The 23974-nt window shown below is 39.2% G+C and overlaps 1 protein-coding gene and 1 pseudogene across 1 annotated transcript; both read left to right on the top strand.

The window, feature by feature from the left end:
* Positions 176-5598, top strand: LOC109948086 (LEAF RUST 10 DISEASE-RESISTANCE LOCUS RECEPTOR-LIKE PROTEIN KINASE-like 2.3). The gene is made up of 3 exons (XM_020559999.1): positions 176-457; positions 4914-5088; positions 5180-5598. The coding sequence occupies exons 1-3, from the start codon at positions 176-178 to the stop codon at positions 5596-5598; spliced, it is 876 nt and encodes a 291-aa protein (XP_020415588.1).
* On the top strand, positions 19609-21688 carry LOC109948085 (annotated as a pseudogene).

Genomic DNA, 23974 nt, shown 5'->3' with positions numbered 1-23974 from the left:
TGCAGTTGCTGTTCTGCTGATCATCGTAATCATTTTTTTTACTATATGCATATCAAGGAAAAGAAGGCTGGCCTTCCTCAAGAGAGATAAAAGGGATGAGTTTGATGTTGAGGCATTTATAAGGAACTATGGATCGGTTACTCCAAAGCGGTATACCTATGCAAACGTCAAGAAAATGACAGACTCTTTCAAAGATAAAATAGGTAAAGGTGGATATGGAACCGTGTACAAAGGCAGGCTACCAGATGGCCTTCTCGTGGCGGTCAAAGTCCTAAGCGAGTCCAAGGGTAATGGAGAAGCCTTTATTAATGAAGTTGATAGCATTGGTAGAACCTCCCATGTCAACATAGTCATTCTTTATGGATTCTGTTACGAGAGGGACAAAACAGCTTTGATTTATGAGTTCATGCCTAATGGATCTCTGGATAATTTCATACATAAGCATGGATCTGAAATGGCAAATTGTCGTCTAGAGTGGAAAATGTTGGCGTGACTTGTGGATATTGACTTACTTTCTTTACACACCAAGAATTCCTATTATAATTGTAATTGATTTACTTTAATTCCTGATTTCCTACTGCAAATAGATTTAGGAATTTATTATTTACTTGCCCATTCAGGTTTCGTTGTATTATAAATATGACCTCCTACAAAGAGAAGAATACACAGAAAATTCCCACAAACAAATATTCTCTCGTAGTTTTTATATTTTAGCATGGTATCAGAGCGACGATCTTGGCATTGCTGACTCTAGTTTCAAACCCCCGCCGCTGCTATGGGGGTTGATGATTTTTTCAACCCTTACGGAGGTAGCACCACCGACTCCTTCTCTCATTCTCCACCAACCATCGTTGAGTTAAGTGCCCAGATGGCTCCGCTCCTACAGATGCAGACTTTGACCCCGAACCCGATCCAGAATCAAGATCCTCTTTTGACGACCCCAACCCCGACTATGACGACGATGACCCCGACCCCGACCCCGACTCTAAAGACGACCCCGACCCCCACTCCGATGATGACCCCAACCTCGAATTTGTCTCTGATTCAGACCCTGATCCCGATTTCGACTCCGACTCCGGCCCCTACTCAGGCTCAGATTCCGATCCCAATTCCTACTCAACCTGTATCCTATGCATCTTTCGCTGCATAGATTATGACTTCTAGACTAACGACCCCGACACATGGACCGGATTGCGCATATTGTGATGATCCGAGACACACTTGTGAGACTTGTTTTAAATCGCATGGCTACCCCAATTGGTGGGCTACTCTTATAGATCGAGGACAATGCAATTTGACCGGTAATGGTACTGGTTATGGATTCCATGCTTCCGATAAGATTGATTCCAGGAGCTGGATAATTGATTCCGGTGCAACTGATCATATGACGTTTGATCCTGATGATTTTCTGAATACTACACAACCTCGACGAACCTGTATTGCAAATGCCAATGGTGTTACTTATCCTGTGACAAGGGCTGGCACTGTTGCACTCTCATCCTCTCTCACACTGTCTAATACTTTACTTGTTCCATCTTTATCCACTAAATTGTTGTCAGTTAGTCAGCTTACTGAACAATTGAATTGTTGTGTACTCATTTACCCGAGTTTTTGTTTGCTTCAGGATATTCACACTAAGGAGATTCTTGGTCGTGGTACTAAGAGAGGGGGGCTATATTATGTCGATGACTTCAGTCCTGGCATGGCTAACAGCGTGACACATCCCTTTGATAGCAAACAAAATCAAATCTGGTTGTGGCACCTTCGATTGGGACATCCGTCTTTTAGTTATATGAAGCATCTTATACCAGATTTATTCTCAGGTTTCAAGGACTCTGACTTCACATGTGATAGTTGTATTTTGGCCAAGAGTCACTGTGTGCCCTACCCGTTGAGTACGAACAAGTGTACTACTCCATTTACATTAATTCACTCTGATGTCTGGGGACCTTCTCCTATTACTGCTCCTTCTGGTGTTCGATGGTTTGTCACATTCATCGATGATTGTACACGGATGACATGGCTTTATTTGCTGAAGAATAAAAACGAAGTGTTTTCCTGTTTTCAGTTCTTCCACAAATAGATGAAAACTCAGTTTAATGCTCAAATTCAGATTCTTCGCTCAGACAATGGTGGAGAATTTGTCAATCATGACTTTCAGACTTACTTCAAACAACATGGAATTATCCATGAGACGACTTGTCCTCAGACACCACAACAAAATGGTGTTGCTGAACGAAAGAATCGACATCTTCTTGAAACCGCCCGAGCACTTCTGATTGGGGCTCATGTTCCTTGACATCACTGGGATGATGCTATTGTCACCGCAGTTCATCTGATCAACCGCATGCCTTCTGGTGTACTGACCTTTAAAACTCCCTTACAAGTGCTTGCACAACACAGACCTCTGCCTTCTGTTTTGGTACTCACACCCCGAATCTTTGGGTGGCTTTCGTTCATCTCCACAAAAATCAACGTAGCAAACTTGATCCATGTGCGCTTCGTTGTGTTTTTGTGGGTTATGCCACTCAACAGAAAGGCTACCGCTGTTATCACCCTCCTACCCAACGAACCTATGTCACTTTGGATGTGACCTTTTTGGAATCTGAGCTGTTCTTCCATGACCCATCATCCAATTCTACACTTCAGGGGGAGATACGAAGTGAAGAGCAGAATTGGAGCGACTTGGAAAATAAAGAAATTCTCCTTTGTACAGAAATGATTGATCATTCCGAGTCTGGAGCACGAGATTACTCTCTGTCGAAAAGCGACCAATCGCCCATTCATAGCGATCAATTGCCTGACCCACCTGATCCATGCGAAGATATTTTTGATCCGAGTCTCACACCTACAGACAATACAGAACAACAAGATGAAGACCCCCATCTAACTCAACAGTACCAACAGACCAATCTCCTGAGAATATCCTTGAGGTAACTATTCCTACTAGACTTGTGCATTTAGATGATAAAACTATTGGATATCAATTACCTTTCAGGCAAAATCGTGAAAAGCCACCAAACTGTTATTCACCTGATATTGGCAAGACATCCAAGTATCCAATTGCAAATCATGTATCCACTAAGAAGCTGTCTGAACCACTCAAGGCTTTTGTGCATCAGTTGTCTGCTATCCATATTCCAACCAAGGTCTCTGAAGCATTGAAAGATCCTAAGTGGGTCTAAGCTATAAAAGAGGAGATGAAAGCCCTTGAGAAAAATCAGACTTGGACATTGGAGACTACACCCCGAGGAAAAAAGACTATCGGATGTAGATGGGTGTTTACTATAAAACACAATGCAGATGGATCTATCGAGCGATACAAGGCGAGACTTATGGCAAAAGGGTACACACAGACCTATGGTATAGACTATGAAGAAACCTTTGCTCCAGTTGCAAAGTTAAACACCGTCAGAGTCTTATTGTCCCTTGCAGCTAATTGGATTGGCCACTACACCAGTTTGTTGTAAAGAATACTTTTCTACATGGCGAACTCACGGAGGAGGTGTACATAGACATTCCTCCTGGATATAATACTACTCAGACTGGAACAGTTTGCAGGTTACGAAAAGCATTGTATGGATTGAAACAGTCACCACGTGCATGGTTTGGACGATTCACCATGGCAATGAAGAATAATGGTTTCAAACAGTGCAATTCAGATCATACTCTGTTCTTGAAACATCGAAAAGGGAAGGTAACAGCATTAATAATCTATGTTGATGATATGATTATTACTAGGAATGATAAACAGGAAATATCACAGCTACAAGACTATCTGGCTATGAAGTTTGAGATGAAGGATCTAGATGGACTCAAGTATTTCTTGGGAATTGAGGTGGCTCGATCGCAGCAAGGCATATTTCTCTCTCAAAGGAAATATGTCTTAGATTTGTTGACAGACACAGGAATGCTAGATTGTAAACCTGCGGACACTCCTATTGTTCAAAATCATCATCTTGGAGAATATCCGGATCAAGTTCCAACTAACAAAGAAAGATACCAAAGGTTAGTGGGAAGATTGATCTATTTGTCATATACTCGACCAGACATTGCTTATGCAGTGACGTTGTCAGTCAATTTATGCACTCTCCAAGTGAAGACCATATGAATGCAGTTCTTCGGATACTTAGATATTTGAAGTCTACACCTGGAAAAGGACTTATGTTCTCAAAGCATGGTCATCTAAATATTGATGGTTATTCAGATGCAGATTGGGCAGGTAATGTAACAGATAGAAAATCCACATCGGGTTACTTCACATTCGTGGGAGGTAATTTGGTGACATGGAGAAGCAAGAAACATAATGTAGTAGTTTTATCCAGTGCAGAAGCCGAGTTCAGAGGCACGACTAAAAGGATTTGTGAACTTCTTTGGTTAAGAAAGTTGCTTACTGAACTTGGGTATAAACCTACATCCACAATGAATCTCTTTTGTGACAACAAGGTTGCTATAGCCATTGCACAGAATCCGGTTCAGCATGATCGTACTAAACATGTTGAGGTGGATCGACACTTCATCAAACAAAAGCTTGAGGCTAAAGTGTTTCAGTTTCTTTTTGTGAAATCCGAGGATCAATTGGCGGATATTTTGACAAAGGCGATTTCCAGTAAAGCATTCCACAATTCACTAGATCAGTTGGGCATTGGCGACATCTATGCACCAACGTGAGGGGGAGTGTTGGCGTGACTTGTGGATATTGACTTACTTTCCTTACACACCAAGAATTCCTATTATAATTGTAATTGATTTACTTTAATTCCTAATTTCCTACTGCATATAGATTTAGGAATTTATTATTTACTTGCCCATTCAGGTTTTGTTGTATTATAAATATGACCTCTTACAAGGAGAAGAATACACAGAAAATTCCCACAAACAAATATTCTCTCATAGTTTTCATATTTTAGCAGAAAACACTATCTGAAATTGCAGTTGGCACTGCTCGGGGACTAGAATACTTACACCGTGGTTGTAACACGAGAATTCTGCATTTTGACATAAAGCCCCAGAACATTCTGTTGGATAAAGATTTTTGCCCCAAGATTGCTGATTTTGGCCTTGCCAAACTATGCAAAACGAAGGAGAGTATTGTATGAATGATGGGCACAAGAGGAACTGCAGGATACATTGCACCAGAAGCGTTTTTTTTTTTTTAATTTTAATTTTTTTTTCAAAGCACCAGAAGTGTTTAGTCGGAACTTTGGAGGAGTATCTCACAAATCTGATGTTTACAGCTACGGGATGTTGGTTCTTGAAATGGTTGGAGCAAAAAAGAATTTGGATTCAGGAGTGTCTCATACGAGTGAAATGTTTCCACATTATGTTTATAAAGATCTAGAGCTAGACAAGGATGAAAATATACTTGGGAATCCGGATATATCTGAGGAGGAAAAAGAAATAGCAAGAAAGATGATATTAATAAGTCTCTGGTGCATTCAGACCATTCCTTCTGATCGGCCATCAATGAGCAAAGTCATAGAGATGTTGGAAGGACCCCTTCATTCCTTGCAAATTGCACCCAAGCCTTTCTTGTTTTCTCCTACAATAGCTGCAGAAGACTATGTGACCACATCCCAACCATCCGAAATGGACTAAGGCAATTAGTTTCATTAGAAGATCTCTTGTAATCAGGAGATGCCAGTTGAATTGTAAGTTAGTAGTTGGCTTGGTGAAAATGAAACTGTTTTAATTATCCGAAAACTCAGAATGAAAGCTGTTTTCATTAATTCTACTGTTTTTGTTTAATAGAGAGTAGATTATGAAATATTAGAAACTTTGTTTGCAACCACTCTTCCTTCTCACGGATTGGGATCCTCTCTGTGTCTCAGCAACTGCTACAGAACTTTTGGGAAGATGCCTTCGAAATTTGAAGTCATTTAACTCCTGGATTGGTAGTTCAACATTTTCCTATTATATCCGAGCCACTGAGGTCTTCCTTTGTTTCTCTTTCTGAAATTACTGTGAAGCAGAGGTTACGAGCCTGACCATTTCTTGATAACTCCATGTTTCCTGGCAAAAAGAAAAAGAAAACTGCATAAATTTTTTGCATAGACGCGTTTTAGTGGTCACCAAAATTTTCATTGACTGCACGTGCCACTTTTATCAAAGTACTGAAAAGTTTTATAAACAAAAAAATAAAAATACAAACTTTGACTCTTAGTCTAAACTAAGAGAGGAGAGGATTTCTCACACAAACATACAAATAATGTCATGGAGGTTGGAATTTGAGATTTTTTGTCTGCAAGTTAAGCCCTTTTTTATTGGGCTAGATCCCGTTAGTTTTTTTGAATACAAATGATAGTATAAACAAAGAGGGCAGGGGACTATCTCTTCTAATTTTGAAAGCAAGAGTAACACCACAAGCTAGTTGGTGGGAAAAAAAAAAATTTATTCAAAAGATCCACTATTGAAATCTTGGCAGAACCATGCATCCATCGAAATGTGAAAGTCTTTTGTCCCATTCGTTGAATATTTTAAAGGCCTACAACTGAAAACCAAATATGCATCCTGTTAGCCGTATGATCTTTAATATCATTGTGCATATTTTGATGATAACAAATTGTTTCTTATTTATCTAATGTATTTCAAGTTTGATAAGTTGTAAGGAGCATGTATTCTCAAATGGATCAAAAATATTGTACACACTTGAAGACTTTTGGAACATTGAAGCAAGAAGCCGATACTCAAGCAGATATTTCTTCAATACAGAAGAGTTAGGTTATTCTTGTAAAACTCTTTGTGAATTGAACATCTAAGGCTCTTTACCTAGATTGACCTTAGGTTCCTTCATACATTCATATCATACATGCAAAAAACTGTTTTATCAAAAATTTGGCTAAGTATGAAAAATGCTTTTTCAAAATAATCATTTGTTGAAGATAATTTTTGGCGGCTTTTATTCCCTACATATCAAATAAGAAAACTTGATTTTATGAGATTTTTATATGAAGTATATATTGACTTAATAGGCCTTCATTTTTATTCCAAATCGCATGTTAAACTAAAACCGATTTTTCATATTTTGATTGGTGGGAATTTGATTTTCTAGTATTTCTATTTGAATCCAAATGGGGGGTACTTCCTTATTTACACTGTTCCAACGGAAATAAGGTTAGCTAAACACTATTCCAACGAATTTGTTTTCTAATAGCTATATTTTCCAACAGCTATATTTTTAACGGCTATGTTTTCCAACAGCTATATTCCTAACGGCTCTATCTTTCCAACAACTATATTTCTATACTTATAAATATGTATTCAGATTTTTTGTGAAAACTACAATTCAACATATTCATTCAAGCTTACAAGCATTCATCATACTCTGAATATCATTTTCTCTTGAGCCATTCCTTGTTCAAATTCATACAAGAGTTATAGTGTCCAAAATTACGTTTGTAATCATCTACTCAGAAAGGAGAATTCGTGTGAGGTTCAATTGTATATCCCTCTCAAATAGGAGATATTTTTTGTTCCGAGAGTTGTTTCATTCAAACTTGTAAAAAAGGTTGGTTTGACCCTGTGAGGTGAGAAGGTTGTCTTCCATCTTGTATTAGAGTGGTGTGCTCTAGCTGTGAAGGAGTGGTGTGCTCTAACAGTGTAAAGGTTTCAACTCCACCTGCAAGGAGTTTTTCCAAGATACTGGATCGAACTCTCAAGTAGTGTGTTTGAGGACTGGATATAAGTCAGGTGGACTGAATTAGTATAAATCTCTGAGTTTGAATCTCTCTTTCCCTGTCTCTTTATTATTGTGCTTGTCAAATCACTTATCTGTGTTTAAATTTAAATTTTCAATTAACCTTATTCACCCCCCCTCTAAGGTTGATTCTCTGGGCAACACATCCCCTACTGCTTCCATGTCGCTTTTTCTATTTTTAAATCTGTATTAGTTTGTCTCTCACCCTGAGCCTTCCCAACAAATATGCATCCCCTACTGCTTCCATGTCCCTTTTTTCTACTTTTAAATTTGTATTGGTTTGTCTCTCACCCTGAGCCTTCCCAACAAATATGCATCCTCTACTGCTTCAATCGTTGTTTCCCTTGCTTTTGATCACTTCCTTTCTTTCGGTCAAAGTTGAGTTAAGCCTAGGCCAGGACAATGAACAATACGCCAACTGCGGTGGGAGTAAACTGGGCTAATTACTGTGGTCCGCCCGGGTTCGAGGTCAAATGCGTAGACAATACCCCCATGATCAACATGTCAAATATCAACTACAGAATTCTTAAAATGAACTCTATTGCTTCGTCTGTTACAGTTGCTAGGCAGGACTATTGGGAAACTATCTGTCCTCGTACTTATGTCAACACCAACATCAACTTCTCTCTGTTTAGTTATACTTCTGAGGTTACAAACCTGACCTTCTACTACGGGTGCCATACAAGTGTCCCAGGGCTTACTTTGTTGGAAATTAGGAATGTTATTAAATTGTTATTTAGTTTTATTTTATTAGTTGATTGTAATTGATTTGGAGTAGTCTCCAAGTAACCTAGTTTTCCTAGTTAAGCTTGTAATATCTCTATAAATACTTAGCCTTTTGGCTCTATCAATAACAACTGAGAATTATTCTTCTTAACAAAATCTCTAATTTCACATGGTATCAGAGCACTGATTCTAGGGCGTCTCTTGAAACTTTTTTACAAACCTTATTTTCTTCACAATCCGATGTTTCACAACCCTAGTTGCTAATCTTTAAAATCTTTTGCCAAATTGAGAGTCGTTGGCGCTTTTCATCCCTCACTTATGATGGGTATTCATCTTGTACAGTCGTCTTGTTCACCCTCTCCTCAATGATCAATATTTTATTCCCGCTACCAAAGCCATACCATCCCACAGTTCCTACATCTAACTAAACCAACAGTCGCACCCTTCTTTGGTGCTGCAATTTTCTTATGTTTTTCATACAAGTATTGCTCTCTATACAAATCATATTGAGCCATCTCTAGTCATGCTCTCTGTTGCAATCAGATATTGAGCCCATGTTTTCATGTCTACTACACTTGCCACAACCACGGCATCTTCGGCCTTCATCGAGCCTACCCATCATTTTTTTAAGTCGTCTACGCTTGGGGCAGACATGCCGTCTTCATTGCGATTCCTTCGTGAGCCTCGTCACTGCTCACTAAGCCGTTTAGTTCCTCCGTGAGCCTCGTCAACGCTCACCGAGCCATCATGTCTTTGGACAACCCACGACATCTCCAACAAACACAGGAGGCTCTACACTAGCATCACTGCTGTTGACCAGCCATTGTGTTCATTGACTCTTTGCCCCTGCCTAGAAACCATCGATCGCTCGTTTCCAAGCCATCTATCGTAATCTTCCTGAGAGCACCTTTGCACAACTGCTGGTCCTTTTTCTCTCTGTGTTGCCATCACTTCTTTGCACCACGACAACCCAACATGAGCGTTCACTTTCTCTCCTTTGTTGATATATTAGTTTCTCTTTGAGGTTTCACATCAGACCCAATTTTTTGTTTTCTTTCTCTACCTAACTTTTTTCTTGGCCAAGTTTGATATTTTCTTTCTGTCTCCACATCACTCAATTCTTCTTCTTCTTTTTTTGGCTAACTTTTTCAATGGGTCATATCCTTTTTTCGGTGGGTCATTTTTCAAACCAAAAATAAAAATAAAAGTATTTTTTTCACTTTCACGCCATCTTCTTGGCTTTGCTCCTTTTCCTTTTTTAATCTCTCTTTCATCATTATTTTTCATTCTCTCTTCTCTTTTTCCAAATCTCAACCCTCTACAAGCTTCGGATTTGAGGGGCAGATATGGGCGATAGACACATTGTTACACATCAGCTGCACACAGGCAGCTGCACACCATCATCAATAGCTTCCGCACAATTGCACCAGCAACATCATCAATCAGTTGCACCAGCAACACCATCATTCAGCTACCCCAGCAGCATCATTATTCAGCCTCAAGAAAAGGCATCATCAAAAACATTTGTTGCACATTAGCAACAAAATCACCATCGTTGCACATCAGCAACATCAACAACAGCCTCCATACATGGAACATGCGCTGAACATCAGCACAACTTTATTTGGGTGCTGCTTCCTTCAACTCACGACTCTCATACATCGTCAGATTTGAGAGGAGCAACAACCCCCTTTACAGCAGCACATCGCTGCTCCATTTGCCTCCAAATTTGCCTTCATTACAACAGTGACACAGCTGCGACACAGTTGCCCCCTCTACAGCAGTGACACAACTGCCTCTTTATCAGCAACCTTTGGGAGTAACACCTTTCACAATCTCTTGTGCAAGTTGGACGTTCTTGATATCCACCCTCCAACTTGAGGGGGAGTGTTGGAAATTAGGAATGTTATTAAATTGTTATTTAGTTTCCTTTTATTAGTTGATTGTAATTGATTTGGTGTAGTCTCCAAGTAACCTAGTTTTCCAGTTAAGCTTGTAATATCTCTATAAATACTTAGCCTTTTGGCTCTATCAATAACAACTGAGAATTATTCTTCTTAACAAAATCTCTAATTTCACATATTTCTAGTTCCCAAGTTTGTAGTACGAACAACGGTAACATCACTGTTTCGTATGCCACACAACGTCCCCCAAGTGATCCAGTTGCTAATGGGGTCATTGTCCCGGTTTATAGAACGCTGTTGTGGCTCTAGAGGCCAATCGAATGACTATTGGTGAAGCAGTAGATGGGGGATCTGAATTGGACTTGGAGATTGATGATGATCAATGTAACCGTTGTGTGGAATCAGGAGGCAAGTGTGGGCTTAACACTACTAATGGTGGATTCAGTTGCTTTTGCCATGATCAGGCCTATGCAACCATATGTAATACAACTTCACTCGGACGACAAGGTATGCCTGCCCTTTATCATTTTCTTATAAATTACGGATTATGAGTAAGATGTTTGAAGATTTTGAAGTAATTGAATTCCAGGATTGGTGGTATACACACTTTGTTTTTTTTGTATATAAAATTATTATTACATCCTAGCTAGCTACCTTGGTTTGTGATTAGGCATGTCTGCCAAAACCGGGGTCGGGAATTGGGAGTTCTGTGCTATATAGTCCATGTGAAAGTAGGAAGAGTCCACGGTAGTTATAGCCAACTATCTGCGGAAACAGAAAATAAAAACTGCTGAACTTCACATATACAAGAAAAGAGATCATGTTGCTATGGATCAGGAATTGAACATTTTGGATAGAAAATTTTGTAAGCCAATTGAACCTTAAGAGCATCTACAATCATGCTTTCTATTTTTCGTTAAAATATAGCTAACAACACATAAAAGCTATTTTAGGAGCTCTCCATATAAAATTTGAACTACAATCATACTCTCTAGTTTAGGGAGTCATAAATACTATAATTATTTTTTGATTCAATATAATTGGTCCATCTCTATTAAAAAAATAATATAAATATAGTTAGTATTAATTAAAAGTTTAAAATATGCATAAAACAAAACATCATTAAATTATAGGGAGCCACTAGAAATCCTTTCTCTCTTCTCGGATTTAAGAGCTCCTAGAGGTTTCCCTATTTTAAGAGGTGGATAGAGAGCACGGTTGGATTTGTAGTTTTCCAATTCTTCCCTAAAATTTGTCTAAGAATGCTCTAAGAGTGTTCATGTTTTGGTCATTTTAATTTCCTTTTTTTTGGGTAAAATATCACAAGATGTCCCCACACCCAAAGGGTGGGATTAATCCCCGCTAGGGGTTCAACTTGTCCCTGGCCACAAAGTGCTCCCAATTAGATTTGAACCCCCACCATTAAAGCACCAGTTAGTTCTTCAACTGAATATGGCAGTTTACCAACCGCATCACACCTTATGGTTGCCATTTTAATTTTCTTTGGTACATTGAACAAATTGGAAGTCTGGAATGTGCCAGTCAACACTTTTTGTTGGAAAACTTTGCAGTTTTTTATGCTCTAAGCAGTCTAAGAAATACACCTCCCAGACATATATACAATCCCATCGAAATCGGTATTGTGAAGCAGTGGCGCTACAGGGTTTAAACTACTTAGAGCATTTCCACCAGTTGCCTCTTGCCATGGCAAGATTTGCCCTAGGGCAGGCACTAGTCACGTGAATAGTGCCTGCCCTAGTCCCCTCCAGCAAAATGTGTTTCCAGCAGTTGGGGCTTGCCATGGCAAATACTATTCATTTTTTTGTTTTTTTCACAACTTTGTTTACTTAAACAATTAATTTAGATAATATTTTCGGATAAGATTATTGGGTTCCTACGTGTCAATACTATTCATATCGGATAAGATTTTCGGTTTCAAATTTCAGATAAATTTCAGAGACACGTAACCACATTTGTGCTTGTATAATCTATAAAAAAATGAAATGGAAATGCAAGAGAATTTTTAAAATATTGGCAATGCAACATGTAAAAAAAAACTAATGGAAATTAAAGAAATAATAAAAAAATACAACATGTATTAAAAAAAACTAGAGACATATTAACAAAATATATAAATTGCAAGAAACATTTAAATAAAAATTAATATGACATAGAAATTAATAGAAGAAAAATGACAAATAATTTACCTCACTGCTAAGATTTTCTCCGCTTCGATGGTTGTCAATCGCTTTTGCTAAGGCATTTCTCCATTTCCCCAACTCTTTATTAAGAACTTTCCACCTACTGGATAATGCCATTTCTGTACGTGTAGAACCAATTGCCCTTTCACAAAATGCTTGATGAATTTTTTTCCACATATGAGAAAATTTAATCTCATTGCCCGTTACGGGACAATGACTAACTTGGACCCAAGCCTCACACAAGCTAACACTTCCATCATGCTCCATGCCCCTCCATTTTCATTAGAAGAACTCATAATATGCTAGAAAAAAATTACAACTTCAAAGTGAAAAAATATTGAATAGAAAGTGAATAAAATTTGAGGAGAAAGTGAACAATAGTAGAAGGAGAAGAAAATATATGAGGAGTTGGTGTTAAAAGTGAAGAGTATTGGTTGGTATTTATACACAAATAATTATGTAATTTTTGTGTATTTTTTTAAAAAAAATTTGATTTTTTTTCAATTTTTTTTGGCAGAAAAATTGGCTGCCGTTGGATTGAAGAAAAAATTCCAATCGGAGCGACCAGAGGCCGCCACGTGTCAAAGAGCCATTGGCGGCACTGTAGCGCTGATTTGAAATTTTTTTTAATGTTAGCGCGTGTTAACGTTGGCGCGTGCAATGCACGCGCCAACGGTAAAAAAAAATTCAAAATTTCAGGGCTGACGCCATGCTGGCGTCAGCTATTTTGTCCCAGACTTCGGGCCCGAGCTCGGGCCGAATTCGCCTTCGGACCTGCCCGTTTTGGTGGCCCCCACTCTCGCCCGGACTGGACTTTTGCTGCTGGACTTCATTTTTTGCCCCAACCCCCCCCCCCCCCCCCAGCCCGAGTTTTCCAGCCCTGCTGGAAATGCTCTTAAGATGCCTACGTGAGTCGACCTTTGTTCACCTTAATCATCCAACCAACATGTAAATAAGATAGTTTTAATCTAAGTGCAGAGAGCTTAAGGTACAGTTGGTAGGCAGGACTTTTGGGAAACACCAACATTAATGTTCTGTGCTAAATTGTACTTCTGGGCTTTGTGATATTGGGCTTGACGAAGAGTAAAAGGTCTCTGAAAAAAACACATGCATTTTTTGTAAAGACGCGTTTTAGTGGTCACCAAAACTTTCATTGACTGGCACTTTTATCAAACAACAGAAAAGTCTTACACTGAAATATTAAACGAAAAAAAAAAAAATTGTCAAATATTGGTGTCTACTCCAAGAGTGTTATTGTGGGCTTCGACACTCAGTTTTGTTATCCTAGACAAATGGGCCCAAACTGAGCTTCAATGATCTCGGAGTATGAGCGGGTCACTATTGATATCTTGTGTCTTAAGAAATCCTAACTTCTAATGAATTCATTGTACTCATAATGAAGAACTCGTTTGAATTGGTTCTTTTATATGCCTTGATTGATAAGGACTTCAATATTTCACTTGTGCAATTTGAAAACTAACAAATAGACTAGTACAAGAACGATCAGATTGAAATTGTAATTGATACTACTAGTGAAACTATGTCGGAATGGACATTACGATAAGTCTTATATTGACTGGCTATTAGAGAGTAGCTATTCATCTATCTTTGATGAAATTAAGCATAGAAAAATATAACTTAAGAATGATGAAAAGTTAGTGAAAAATGTGAATATGATATTGGAAGAGAATAATTTTCATTGATAGGTACAATTGGTTTTATACAAGAGAGTTCTAAGTATACTAGGAAACGTGTCCTCTATTCTAGGGAACTTACTAGGAAAGTAAATCCTAATTACAACAGTATTGATATTAATTGATATTATACAAACTGATTTCCTACACTCCCCCTCAAGTTGAAGAGTGGATATCAAGAACTCTCAACTTGCGAACAAGATTGTTGAATTCTTCTCGTCCCAATGCCTTAGTAAGAATATCGGCTAACTGAGAGGACGAACTCACATGTTGTGTGGCAATCAAACCTTCCTGAATCTTATCTCGAATAAAATGGCAATCCATCTCAATATGTCTTGTTCTCTCATGAAATACTGAATTGGCAGCAATATGTAAAGCTGCCTTGTTGTCACAATACAACAAAGCAGATTGGCGATGAAGAATGCGCAAATCCTTGAGGAGGGATCGAAGCCAAGATAACTCACAACATGCTGCTGCCATAGATCTATATTCAGCTTCTGCTGATGATAAAGATACAGTTTTCTGCCGCTTCGATTTCCATGAAATTAAAGAAGATCCCGGAAACACACAATAGCCTGTAGTGGACCTTCTAGTATTAGGACAACCTGCCCAATCAGAATCACAAAAGGCACGCAAAGTCAAGTCATTCTGAGAAGACAATAATATGCCTTGACCTGGCGATTTTTTTAAATAACGAAGAATACGAAGTGCAGCCTCCATGTGAGGTTTACGTGGGGCATGCATAAACCTACTTAAGACATGAACAGAGTAAGTAATATCTGGCCTTGTGATGGTCAAATAAATCAAGCGACCAACGAGTCTTCTATACTGAGCTGGATCTTTAAGTAATTCACCCTTATCTGAGAGCTTAAGACCTTTTTCCATAGGAAAATCAACAGGTGCGGCACCTAGGAGTTTTGCATCCTTCAAAATTTCCAATGCATACTTGCGTTGAGATAAGAAAATGCCCTGTTTTGATCTTGATACCTCAATCCCCAAAAAGTATTTCAAATCTCCAAGATCTTTAATACGAAAATGACGGTGCAAAAAAGCCTTGAGTGCCGAGATAGCTATAGGGTCATTGCCCGTGATAACAATGTCATCAACATAAATCAATAATCCTGTGAAAGAGTGCCCCTTATGGCGTGTAAATAATGAATAGTCAGCTTTAGATTGAATGTAACCAGTAGAACAAATGGCCTGAGAAAACTTAGCAAACCATTGACGAGAAGCTTGCTTTAAACCATAAAGAGATTTATGAAGGCGACATACCAAGTTCTCCCCCTGTCGCCGAAGACCAGGTGGAGGGAGCATGTAGATTTCCTCATGGAGATCACCATGAAGAAAAGCATTGTTGACATCAAGCTGATGAAGGGACCAATTACGGGCGGCAGCAAGAGCGAGAAGGCAGCGGATAGTGGGCATTTTGGCAGTAGGAGAAAAGGTATCATGATAATCAACACCTTCTAGCTGAGTAAAACCTTTAGCAACCAACCGGGCTTTGTAGCGCTCAACCGAGCCATCAGACTTAAGCTTGACTTTATACACCCACCGACAACCAATGGGCTTCTTTCCAGCAGGTAACGGAGTAAGACTCCAAGTGTGATTATCAGACAAAACCTACAATTCAGACTGCATGGCCTCTTGCCAATGAGAGTGGGGAGCAGCGTCCTCATAAGAACTGGGTTCAACAATAGTACTGACTTTTGCAATGAAAGCAAAGTGAGCGGGGGAATAACGATGATATGAGAGAAAATTGCAGAGCGGAAAACGTGTACCTTTAGTAGGACCCGGCAGTAAAGAAGACGAGTGATCAGGGATGGGCAACATGACTTGATTGCAGATGTAGTCACGTAAGCGAACGGAAGGCGCAGGGATGCGTTCAGATCGGCGGAGATGGGGTGGGTCAGGTGCGGGTGCATGTGGACTGGTGACGGGTGAACCGGGGACGTGCCCAGCTGGTGGGGATGAGAGCAAAGGTGGACTGGGCTCAGCAGGCGCGGTGGTGGTGTCAGGTGGGGACGAAGGCAGGGGATGTGGACTGGTGGGGGTCGACTCAGGTAAAGGAGCTGCTGGAGAAGAAGAAAAAATGGGGTCGACGTCAGAAGGGAAAGGAGGTGCCGGAAAGGCAGAGGGAACCGAAAGTGATGGGGAAGGAAAAATGTGGTAGGGAAAAATATTTTCATGGAACTTAACATCACGACTTGTGAAAATTTTGTGAGACTCAAGATCATAAAGTTTGAAAGCTTTTTTGGCCGAGGGGATAACCAAGGAAAACAGATGGAATTGCACGAGGAGCGAATTTATGTGTGACATGAACATTAGTGGCATATGCAAGGCAACCAAAAACACGGAGATGAGAGAAAGATGGTGTTTTGGAATAAAGACGTTCAAAAGGAGTGTGAAAAGAAAGAAGAGGAGTAGGAAAACGGTTGATGAGATGAACTGCAGTTAAAACACATTCCCCCCAAAATTTTGAAGGAAGATTAGCCTGAAGTTTTAAAGCACGAGCCGTTTCAAGGATGTGGCGATGCTTACGTTCTACGACCCCATTTTGTTGAGGCGTATAAACGCAAGAGTGTTGAAAAATGACGCCTTGTTCATGAAAGAAAGTCTGAAGAGAAAGAAATTCCCCCCCATTGTCGGCACGAAGCTGTTTAATTTGGGAATCAAATTGAGTGCCAACAAAAGAAAAAAAGGTTTTTAAAAGATGTTGAGTCTCATGTTTATGGCGCATTAAAAATACCCAAGTAAAGCGAGAAAAATCATCAACTATATTGTAAGAAAATAATGGGCACCAGAAATTGACGAATGCTTATAAGGGCCCCAAATATCACAATGAATTAAATCAAATGGTTTAACAGATGAGATTGAACTTGTTCCGAAAGGGAGACGACTCTGCTTTGCCAAGGGACAAACATGACAAGCGTTATTAGAGACAAAAGGGAAATCTAGTAGATGCTTAGACATAAAATGTAATCTGGAGGAAGAAACATGGCCAAGACGACGATGCCAAAGGTCGGTAGTGGTGACAGTGTGATTGCAAGATGGACGGTGAGCGGGATTTTGGTGGGTTGTGTTGGGGGTTGTCTCCGCCAATAGTGCCACCAAGTAATAAAGCCCGTCATGTTGCTTACCCAAACCAATCGTCTTCCTCGTAGCAAGGTCCTGCAAAACGCAATAATATGGGAAAAAAATCACTGAACAATTCAAATTTTTTGTAAGCTTACTCACAGACATCAAATCTACTGTGAAAGTAGGTACACATAGCACATCACGCAAAGTATAAGTAGAATTGAGAGGGAATGATCCTGTTGTAGTAATTGAAGCCTTCTCCCCACTAGGCATACGAACCGGTTGCACAGAATGATCAATATTACGATGAACCAACAATTTTGGAGAAGAAACAATGTGGTTAGTCGCGCCACTGTCGATAATCCAGCGCTGAAATTTTAATTTTGACAAACCTGTGTTGGTGGCAGCTGCATGGACCTGGGATTTCTTGTCAGAAACTGATTTGTCATGCATGATAGCCAACATCTGCTGAATTTGAAGGTCCGAAAGGCCGGACATAACAGACTGCATCGTATCCTTGGTTGGGCCTTCCGAAACATGATTGGAAGATGGACCATCATGCTTTTTCTTAGGTTTGTGGCGTGGATGACCTTCTGGATACCCATGAAGCTTCCAGCAGGTATCAATACGATGGCCATCGTCATCACAATGGGTGCAATGGGGTCGGTTTCTTGAAGATCCAGCGCGGCGATCATCACGGGTGGAGGTCTGGGAACGATTTTGGTCTGTCTTGTCAATGCGACGATCCTCACGATTGGTGGATAGATTCTGATTAGGACGTCCAGTTCGAACAGCCATGGCAGCAGTATCGGAAGTTCCAGCAGCAGCTCGTGAGGTTCCAAGCGTGCGTTGCTTTTCTTCTTGGCTGATGGAGGCATATGCTTGCCTAACAGACGGCAAGGGATTCATCAAGAGAATTTGACCACGAACAGCACTATAAGACTCATTCAATCCCATAAGGAATTGCATGAGTTTGTTGCGATCACCATGGGTTGCACAGGTACATGTAGAAGAATCAGTGTAGGAAGCAAGTTCATCCCAAAGACCTTTCAACTTGGTGTAATAGGCAGCAACTGACAATTGATCTTGTGTCAAATATGAAGTCTCCCGTTGAAGTTGGAAGATACGAGGAGCGTTGCTTTGAGAGAATCGTTCACGGAGATCCTCCCAAATCTCGCGGGCCGTGGTACAATATATGACACTATCGCTGATTTCGGGATCAAGAGTGTTGACGATCCAGGAGAAAACCATGTCGTTGCAGCGCATCCATACCGCGTGTTCATCAGGAGTGGATTCCGATGACGGCTTTTTGAGAGTTCCATCAACGAAACCCAATTTATTCTTTGCGTTCAATGAAATAGTCATGAATCTGCGCCACGTTGCATAATTATCTCCATTCAAAGGCTTTGGTACAATTACCAAACCTGGATGATCTGAATTATTGATGTAGTAAGGACTTGAAGGTTCAACCTTGAATGTGCCAGAGGAATCACTCATGGTTTCCGGCAGCTGAAGTTATGCGGCACGAGAAGGTAAGGTGCCGTAGGAAAAGAAATATGAAGAGCTAGGGTTTGATGTCCTGCTCTGATACCATGTGAATATGATATTGGAAGAGAATAATTTTCATTGATAGGTACAATTGGTTTTATACAAGAGAGTTCTAAGTATACTAGGAAACGTGTCCTCTATTCTAGGGAACTTACTAGGAAAGTAAATCCTAATTACAACAGTATTGATATTAATTGATATTATACAAACTGATTTCCTACAAAAAATCCAGCAGCTTGAACGAGGTTTCGTCAAGTTTTGGACATAATTTATGTGGAGCACTCAAAACCTACGTGATTTTGGAGATCCCTTTTATGATTTAGACCTATACCTACGTGGCCACTATTGACTTCTTTGATGGTTGAAAATGGGTTTTTTTTTTTTTTAATAAGGGAAAAAAGAACTACAACTTGAAACCACGCGGGCACGCAGGCCCTATCAAGTCAAAATAAAAAGGAACAGAACAGCTTAACGGAAGACCCCTATCCCACAGCCAGGACGAAGTAAGACTATGCCCTAAGCTAGCAACAGCATCAGCAGTAAAGTTAGCCTCCCGAAAAATGTGCTGAAACGAAATCTCCTCGCATTAAGAACTGAGCAACCAAATGTCTTGCTCAAGGAGACTTATGCTCCAGGGAATATAGGTGAATAAGTTTTAAATTTTCTTTTGTTCCACCCATGCAGGCCAACACAGGCAGAAGATCCCCTAACCCCCAAAAACGAACTGCAATGGTGAAGGCTAGCTTGGGCAAAGAGTGGGCTCCATGAGCCTGGACAAGCCCAAAGGTAAGACTTGTCTGGGCTACTACCTAGATTTGCTATTATCATCATGACATTAGCGACCAATTTAAATATCCAAAAAAATAAAATAAAAATTACCAAAAAATTCAAATTTTTATTTATTTATAAATATCTAGCCATGTTCTTCACTTCTCACACCAAAACTCCATAAGTAGATCTTAGAGGAGTTGAACACACGACCTCAACTTCACACAAGATGACACTTAAACACCCAAGCTATGCCTTGCTTTGTACTTAAGTTTAGTTTTTCTAGTATTTATATTGATATTCTTGACCATCAACTAAATTTTTTTGGTTTGTTATACAAATGGATCATTTTCTATTATCAATTAAAAACTAGTTGGTCCCTAATTAAATTTTTTTTGTTATCAACTTATGGGCTTGAGCCCCTACCTAATTTGTTGACGTTGACATATGTCCCTTCATTTAACCTTCAACAGAACACACTGTTAACTTTGAATTAAATTTATAAAAAGACTAAACTAAAAATTGAAATAAAAGAATGAAATCCCAGCACCAACCACCGAACCTTAACAGCCAGCCATCGGGCTTAAGACAAACCACAATCTTATTGAGGTACAACATGTGATAAATTTGTTTGATAACTATTTCATTTTTCAGTTTTGAGTTCACGATTCAATCTTCAATATCTCACGTATGTTTTAAATTGGTTGCAACACTGCTTTTTTTATGTCAGTTGAAGGAAGAAGCACATGATTTACCATGGACGCATTGCAAATTTTCATCCGAAAAACTCTTATGATTTAACCTTTCTTCTGTGCAGGTTCACGGAAAGAATTGGCCGTAGGTGAGGAGTATATATGATAAATAGAAAATACCAGAAGTTTTGATCTTTGTTTTCTTTCACAAATCACTGAAATGCATAAAACTTGAACAATTTTTCCATATATAGGCATTGCGGTTGCTGTTCTGTCGATCATCATAATCATTTTTTTTACCATATGGATAGCAAGGAAAAGAATATTGGCCTTCTTCAAGAAAGATAAAAGGGATGATGAGTTTGAATTTGACGTTGAGGCACTTATTAGGAACTACGGATCGTTTACTCCAAAGACGTATAGTTATGCAAATGTCAAGAAAATGACAGACTTGTCCAAAGATAAAATAGGTAAAGGCGGATATGGAACCGTGTACAAAGGCAGGCTACCTGACGGCCTTCTCGTGGCGGTAAAAGTCTTAAGGGAGTCGAAGGGTAACGGGGAAGAATTTATTAATGAAGTTGCTAGCATTGGTAGAACTTCCCATGTCAACATAGTCACTCTTTCTGGATTCTGTTATGAGAGGGACAAAAGAGCTTTGATTAATGAGTTCATGCCTAATGAATCTCTGGATAATTTTATACATAACGGTTCTGGAATGGCAAATTGTCGCTTAGAATGGAAAACACTATCTGAAATTGCAGTTTGCATTGCACGAGGACTAGAATACTTACATCGTGGATGTAACACGAGAATTCTGCATTTTGACATAAAGCCACAGAACATTCTTTTGGCTAAAGATTTTTGTCCAAAAATCTCTGATTTTGGCCTGGCCAAATTATGCAAAACGAAGGAGAGTATTGTGTCGATGTTGGGCTCAATAGGAACTGCAGGATACATAGCACCAGAAGTGTTTAGTCAGAACTTTGGAGGCGTCTCTCACAAATCTGATGTTTACAGCTACGGGATGTTGGTTCTTGAAATGGTTGGAGCAAGAAAGAACTTGGATTCATGAGTGTCTGATACGAGTGAAATGTTTCCACATTGTGTTTATAAAGATCTAGAGATAGACAAGGATGATATTGTTTTTGGCGCTATATCTGAGGAGGAAAAAGAAGTAGCAAGAAAGATGGTATTAGTAAGTCTGTGGTGCATTCAGACCAATCCTTCTGATCGGCCATCAATGACCAAAGTTGTGGAGGTGTTGGAAGGACCCCTTCATTCCTTGCAAATCGCACCGAAGCCTTTCTTGTTTTCTCCTACAATAGCTGCAGAAGACTCTGTGACCACATCCCAACCATCTGAAACAGAAAAAGGCAATTAGCTTCGTCAGCAGATCTCTATTAATTAGGAAATTCCAGCTGATTTGTAAGAAATTTGGCTTGGGAAAATGAACATCTTTTATTACCCGAAATGAGAATGTAAACTTTTTATTTATTTATTAATTCAACTGTTTTTCTTTTTTCAACTGTTAAATATTTCGCAAAGCATATTTGTTCTGCAAAACAGAAGATAGCTTTCAGACATGAAGACAGATTTGGTAATTGTTTTTTTCTTTTTCAATGAAAAGTAAATTGTGAAAGATTAGAAACTTTGTTTCCATGCTTTATTTGGTTGAATTTTTTGCTAATCCCAAACAGTGGCAGTCCTACATTTTGGAGGCCCTGGGCAAACATCCTAAATGAGGCCTTCTACTCTATATGTATATTGAGGTGATTTTGTTTTTGGTAAGTTAAAAAAAATACTATATATATATATATATGAATTAAAATTCACAATCGTAACATAAAAGAAACAATCAATATGTAATTTACACAACAACTTAATAAAATGAATCAAAACATCACTTAAGTATCAATTAACTTTACATAATTAAGTTTTCTACATGTATTTTTCAATTTCCTAATTGATTCAACTAGGTTGATTGATTTAAGCTATAAGTTTAAAAAATAATTGGGCCTTTATTGAGTTTACTCTTTTTAATTTTGAATTGAGTAATTGGGCAAGTCTTTTTTTTTTTTTTTTTTTTTTACAGTGGGTGGGCTTTTATTGATTTTTCTTATTTTTAATTTTGAATTAAATGATTAAGTAAGTTTTTTATATTTACAATAATTGGTTTGGGCGTAACGTAATATTTATATAAAAAAATTATTTAATAATTGGTTTGGGCGCAATATTTCAGTGCATCTAGGATCAGGGGAGGTCCTAGCATAAGCAGGCAAGGCGGCTGCCTAGAGCCCCTAAATTGGGAGGGCCCCCAATTTGTAAGTTTTTGTATATATAGGGTATTATACAAATTGGGGGGGCCCTAGGCTGGCGCCTTGCCTGCTTATGCCCAAGACTTCCCTTGATCCCAAATGCACCAAACTATTGCGTCTAAGCTTAAGACATCGGATATATAAGTGCTGATTTTTCAATTTTAAGATGGGGATCATGTATAATCTTTTCATACCAATACCAATAGCATAAGTCATTGGGTGGGGCCTATACTAGTTAAGTCATTGGATTGGAAGGGGGAAGTAGAGAATCTTACAGGAAGGAAGATCAAATTCTTAAGGAGTGACAATGGAGGAGAATACAAAGATAGCAAATCTCTAGAGTTTTGCAAGGGTGAAGGTGACAATAAGCATTTTACCATGAAGAAGACGCCCCAATAAAACGGAGCCGCGAAGAGGATGAATAGAACTCTTATGGAGTGTGAGAGGAGCATGAGGATTTATGCCAACTTTTTCGAGGCGTTTTGGGCAGAGGCGGTTAACCACACTTCCTATTTGGTTAACATGTCGCCATCGAAGTCACTGGATTTCAAGTGTGCGGAAGAGGTATGGTCTAATAAGTTTATTGAGTATACTAATCTTAAAGTATTTGAATGCAGTGTTTATGCTCTCATACCTAGTGATGAGAAAACCAAATTGAAACCATCTCTTGAGTGCATTTTCATTGGCTTTGAGAGCGGTGTGAAATGTTTCAAGTTATGGGATCCAGTGAATCAGAAGAAAATACTCAGTAGAGAAGTAGTGTTTGATGAGAATACCATGCTTATGATCAAAATCAAGAAACTAGAGGCGAAGGAGGATGTTGTTGGCATAAAGACAACCGTTAGTATCACACCACGGAGAGTATTCGAGGATACTCCAAGAATGCAACCAATTGAAGACGTTCATGAGGCAGTGGAGTCCAACACTAAGGTGGAGGAACTTGGGCAACAACAAAAAGCTCAAGATGAAAAAGAAGAATAGGCTCAAGATCAGGTGGAGCTGCTATCTATAGCTATGTCCAAGCCCAAGAGAACCATCAAACCTCCTCAACGGTTTGGTTGGGAGACTGACGCAGTTCATTATGCACTAAACATGAGTGAAGGGGATCCAATCACATTCCAAGAAGCTGTTAAGAGTTGGTTCCTACATCGGAACTCTATTTAGGAGTTGGTTCCTAAACCCAAATATTGGAAGGTGATCGGCTACAAGTGGGTGTTTAAGAAGAAGGAAGGAATACATGAGAAAGAGCTAACTAGATTCAAAGCTTGTCTAGTGGCAAATGGTACTTACAAAAGGAGGGAGTTGATTATGATGAGATCTTCTCTCCAGTTATGAAACATACTTTTATACGG

Source organism: Prunus persica, chromosome G3, assembly GCF_000346465.2.
Source record: "Prunus persica cultivar Lovell chromosome G3, Prunus_persica_NCBIv2, whole genome shotgun sequence".
Lineage (NCBI taxonomy): Eukaryota > Viridiplantae > Streptophyta > Magnoliopsida > Rosales > Rosaceae > Prunus > Prunus persica.
The sequence above is the reverse complement of the archived record's forward strand: the minus strand, read 5'-3'. Positions and strand labels throughout refer to the sequence as shown.

What these genes read in the sequence shown, in the direction of transcription:
- LOC109948086 (XM_020559999.1), top strand. Translation starts at nt 176, where the DNA reads ATGACAGACTCTTTCAAAGATAAAATAGGTAAAGGTGGATATGGAACC. An exon ending in ATAAGCATGGATCTGAAATG is followed by an intron (nt 458 to 4,913) that starts GCAAATTGTCGT and finishes ATATTTTAGCAG; the next exon opens with AAAACACTATCTGAAATTGC. An exon ending in ACTATGCAAAACGAAGGAGA is followed by an intron (nt 5,089 to 5,179) that starts GTATTGTATGAA and finishes TTTTTTTCAAAG; the next exon opens with CACCAGAAGTGTTTAGTCGG.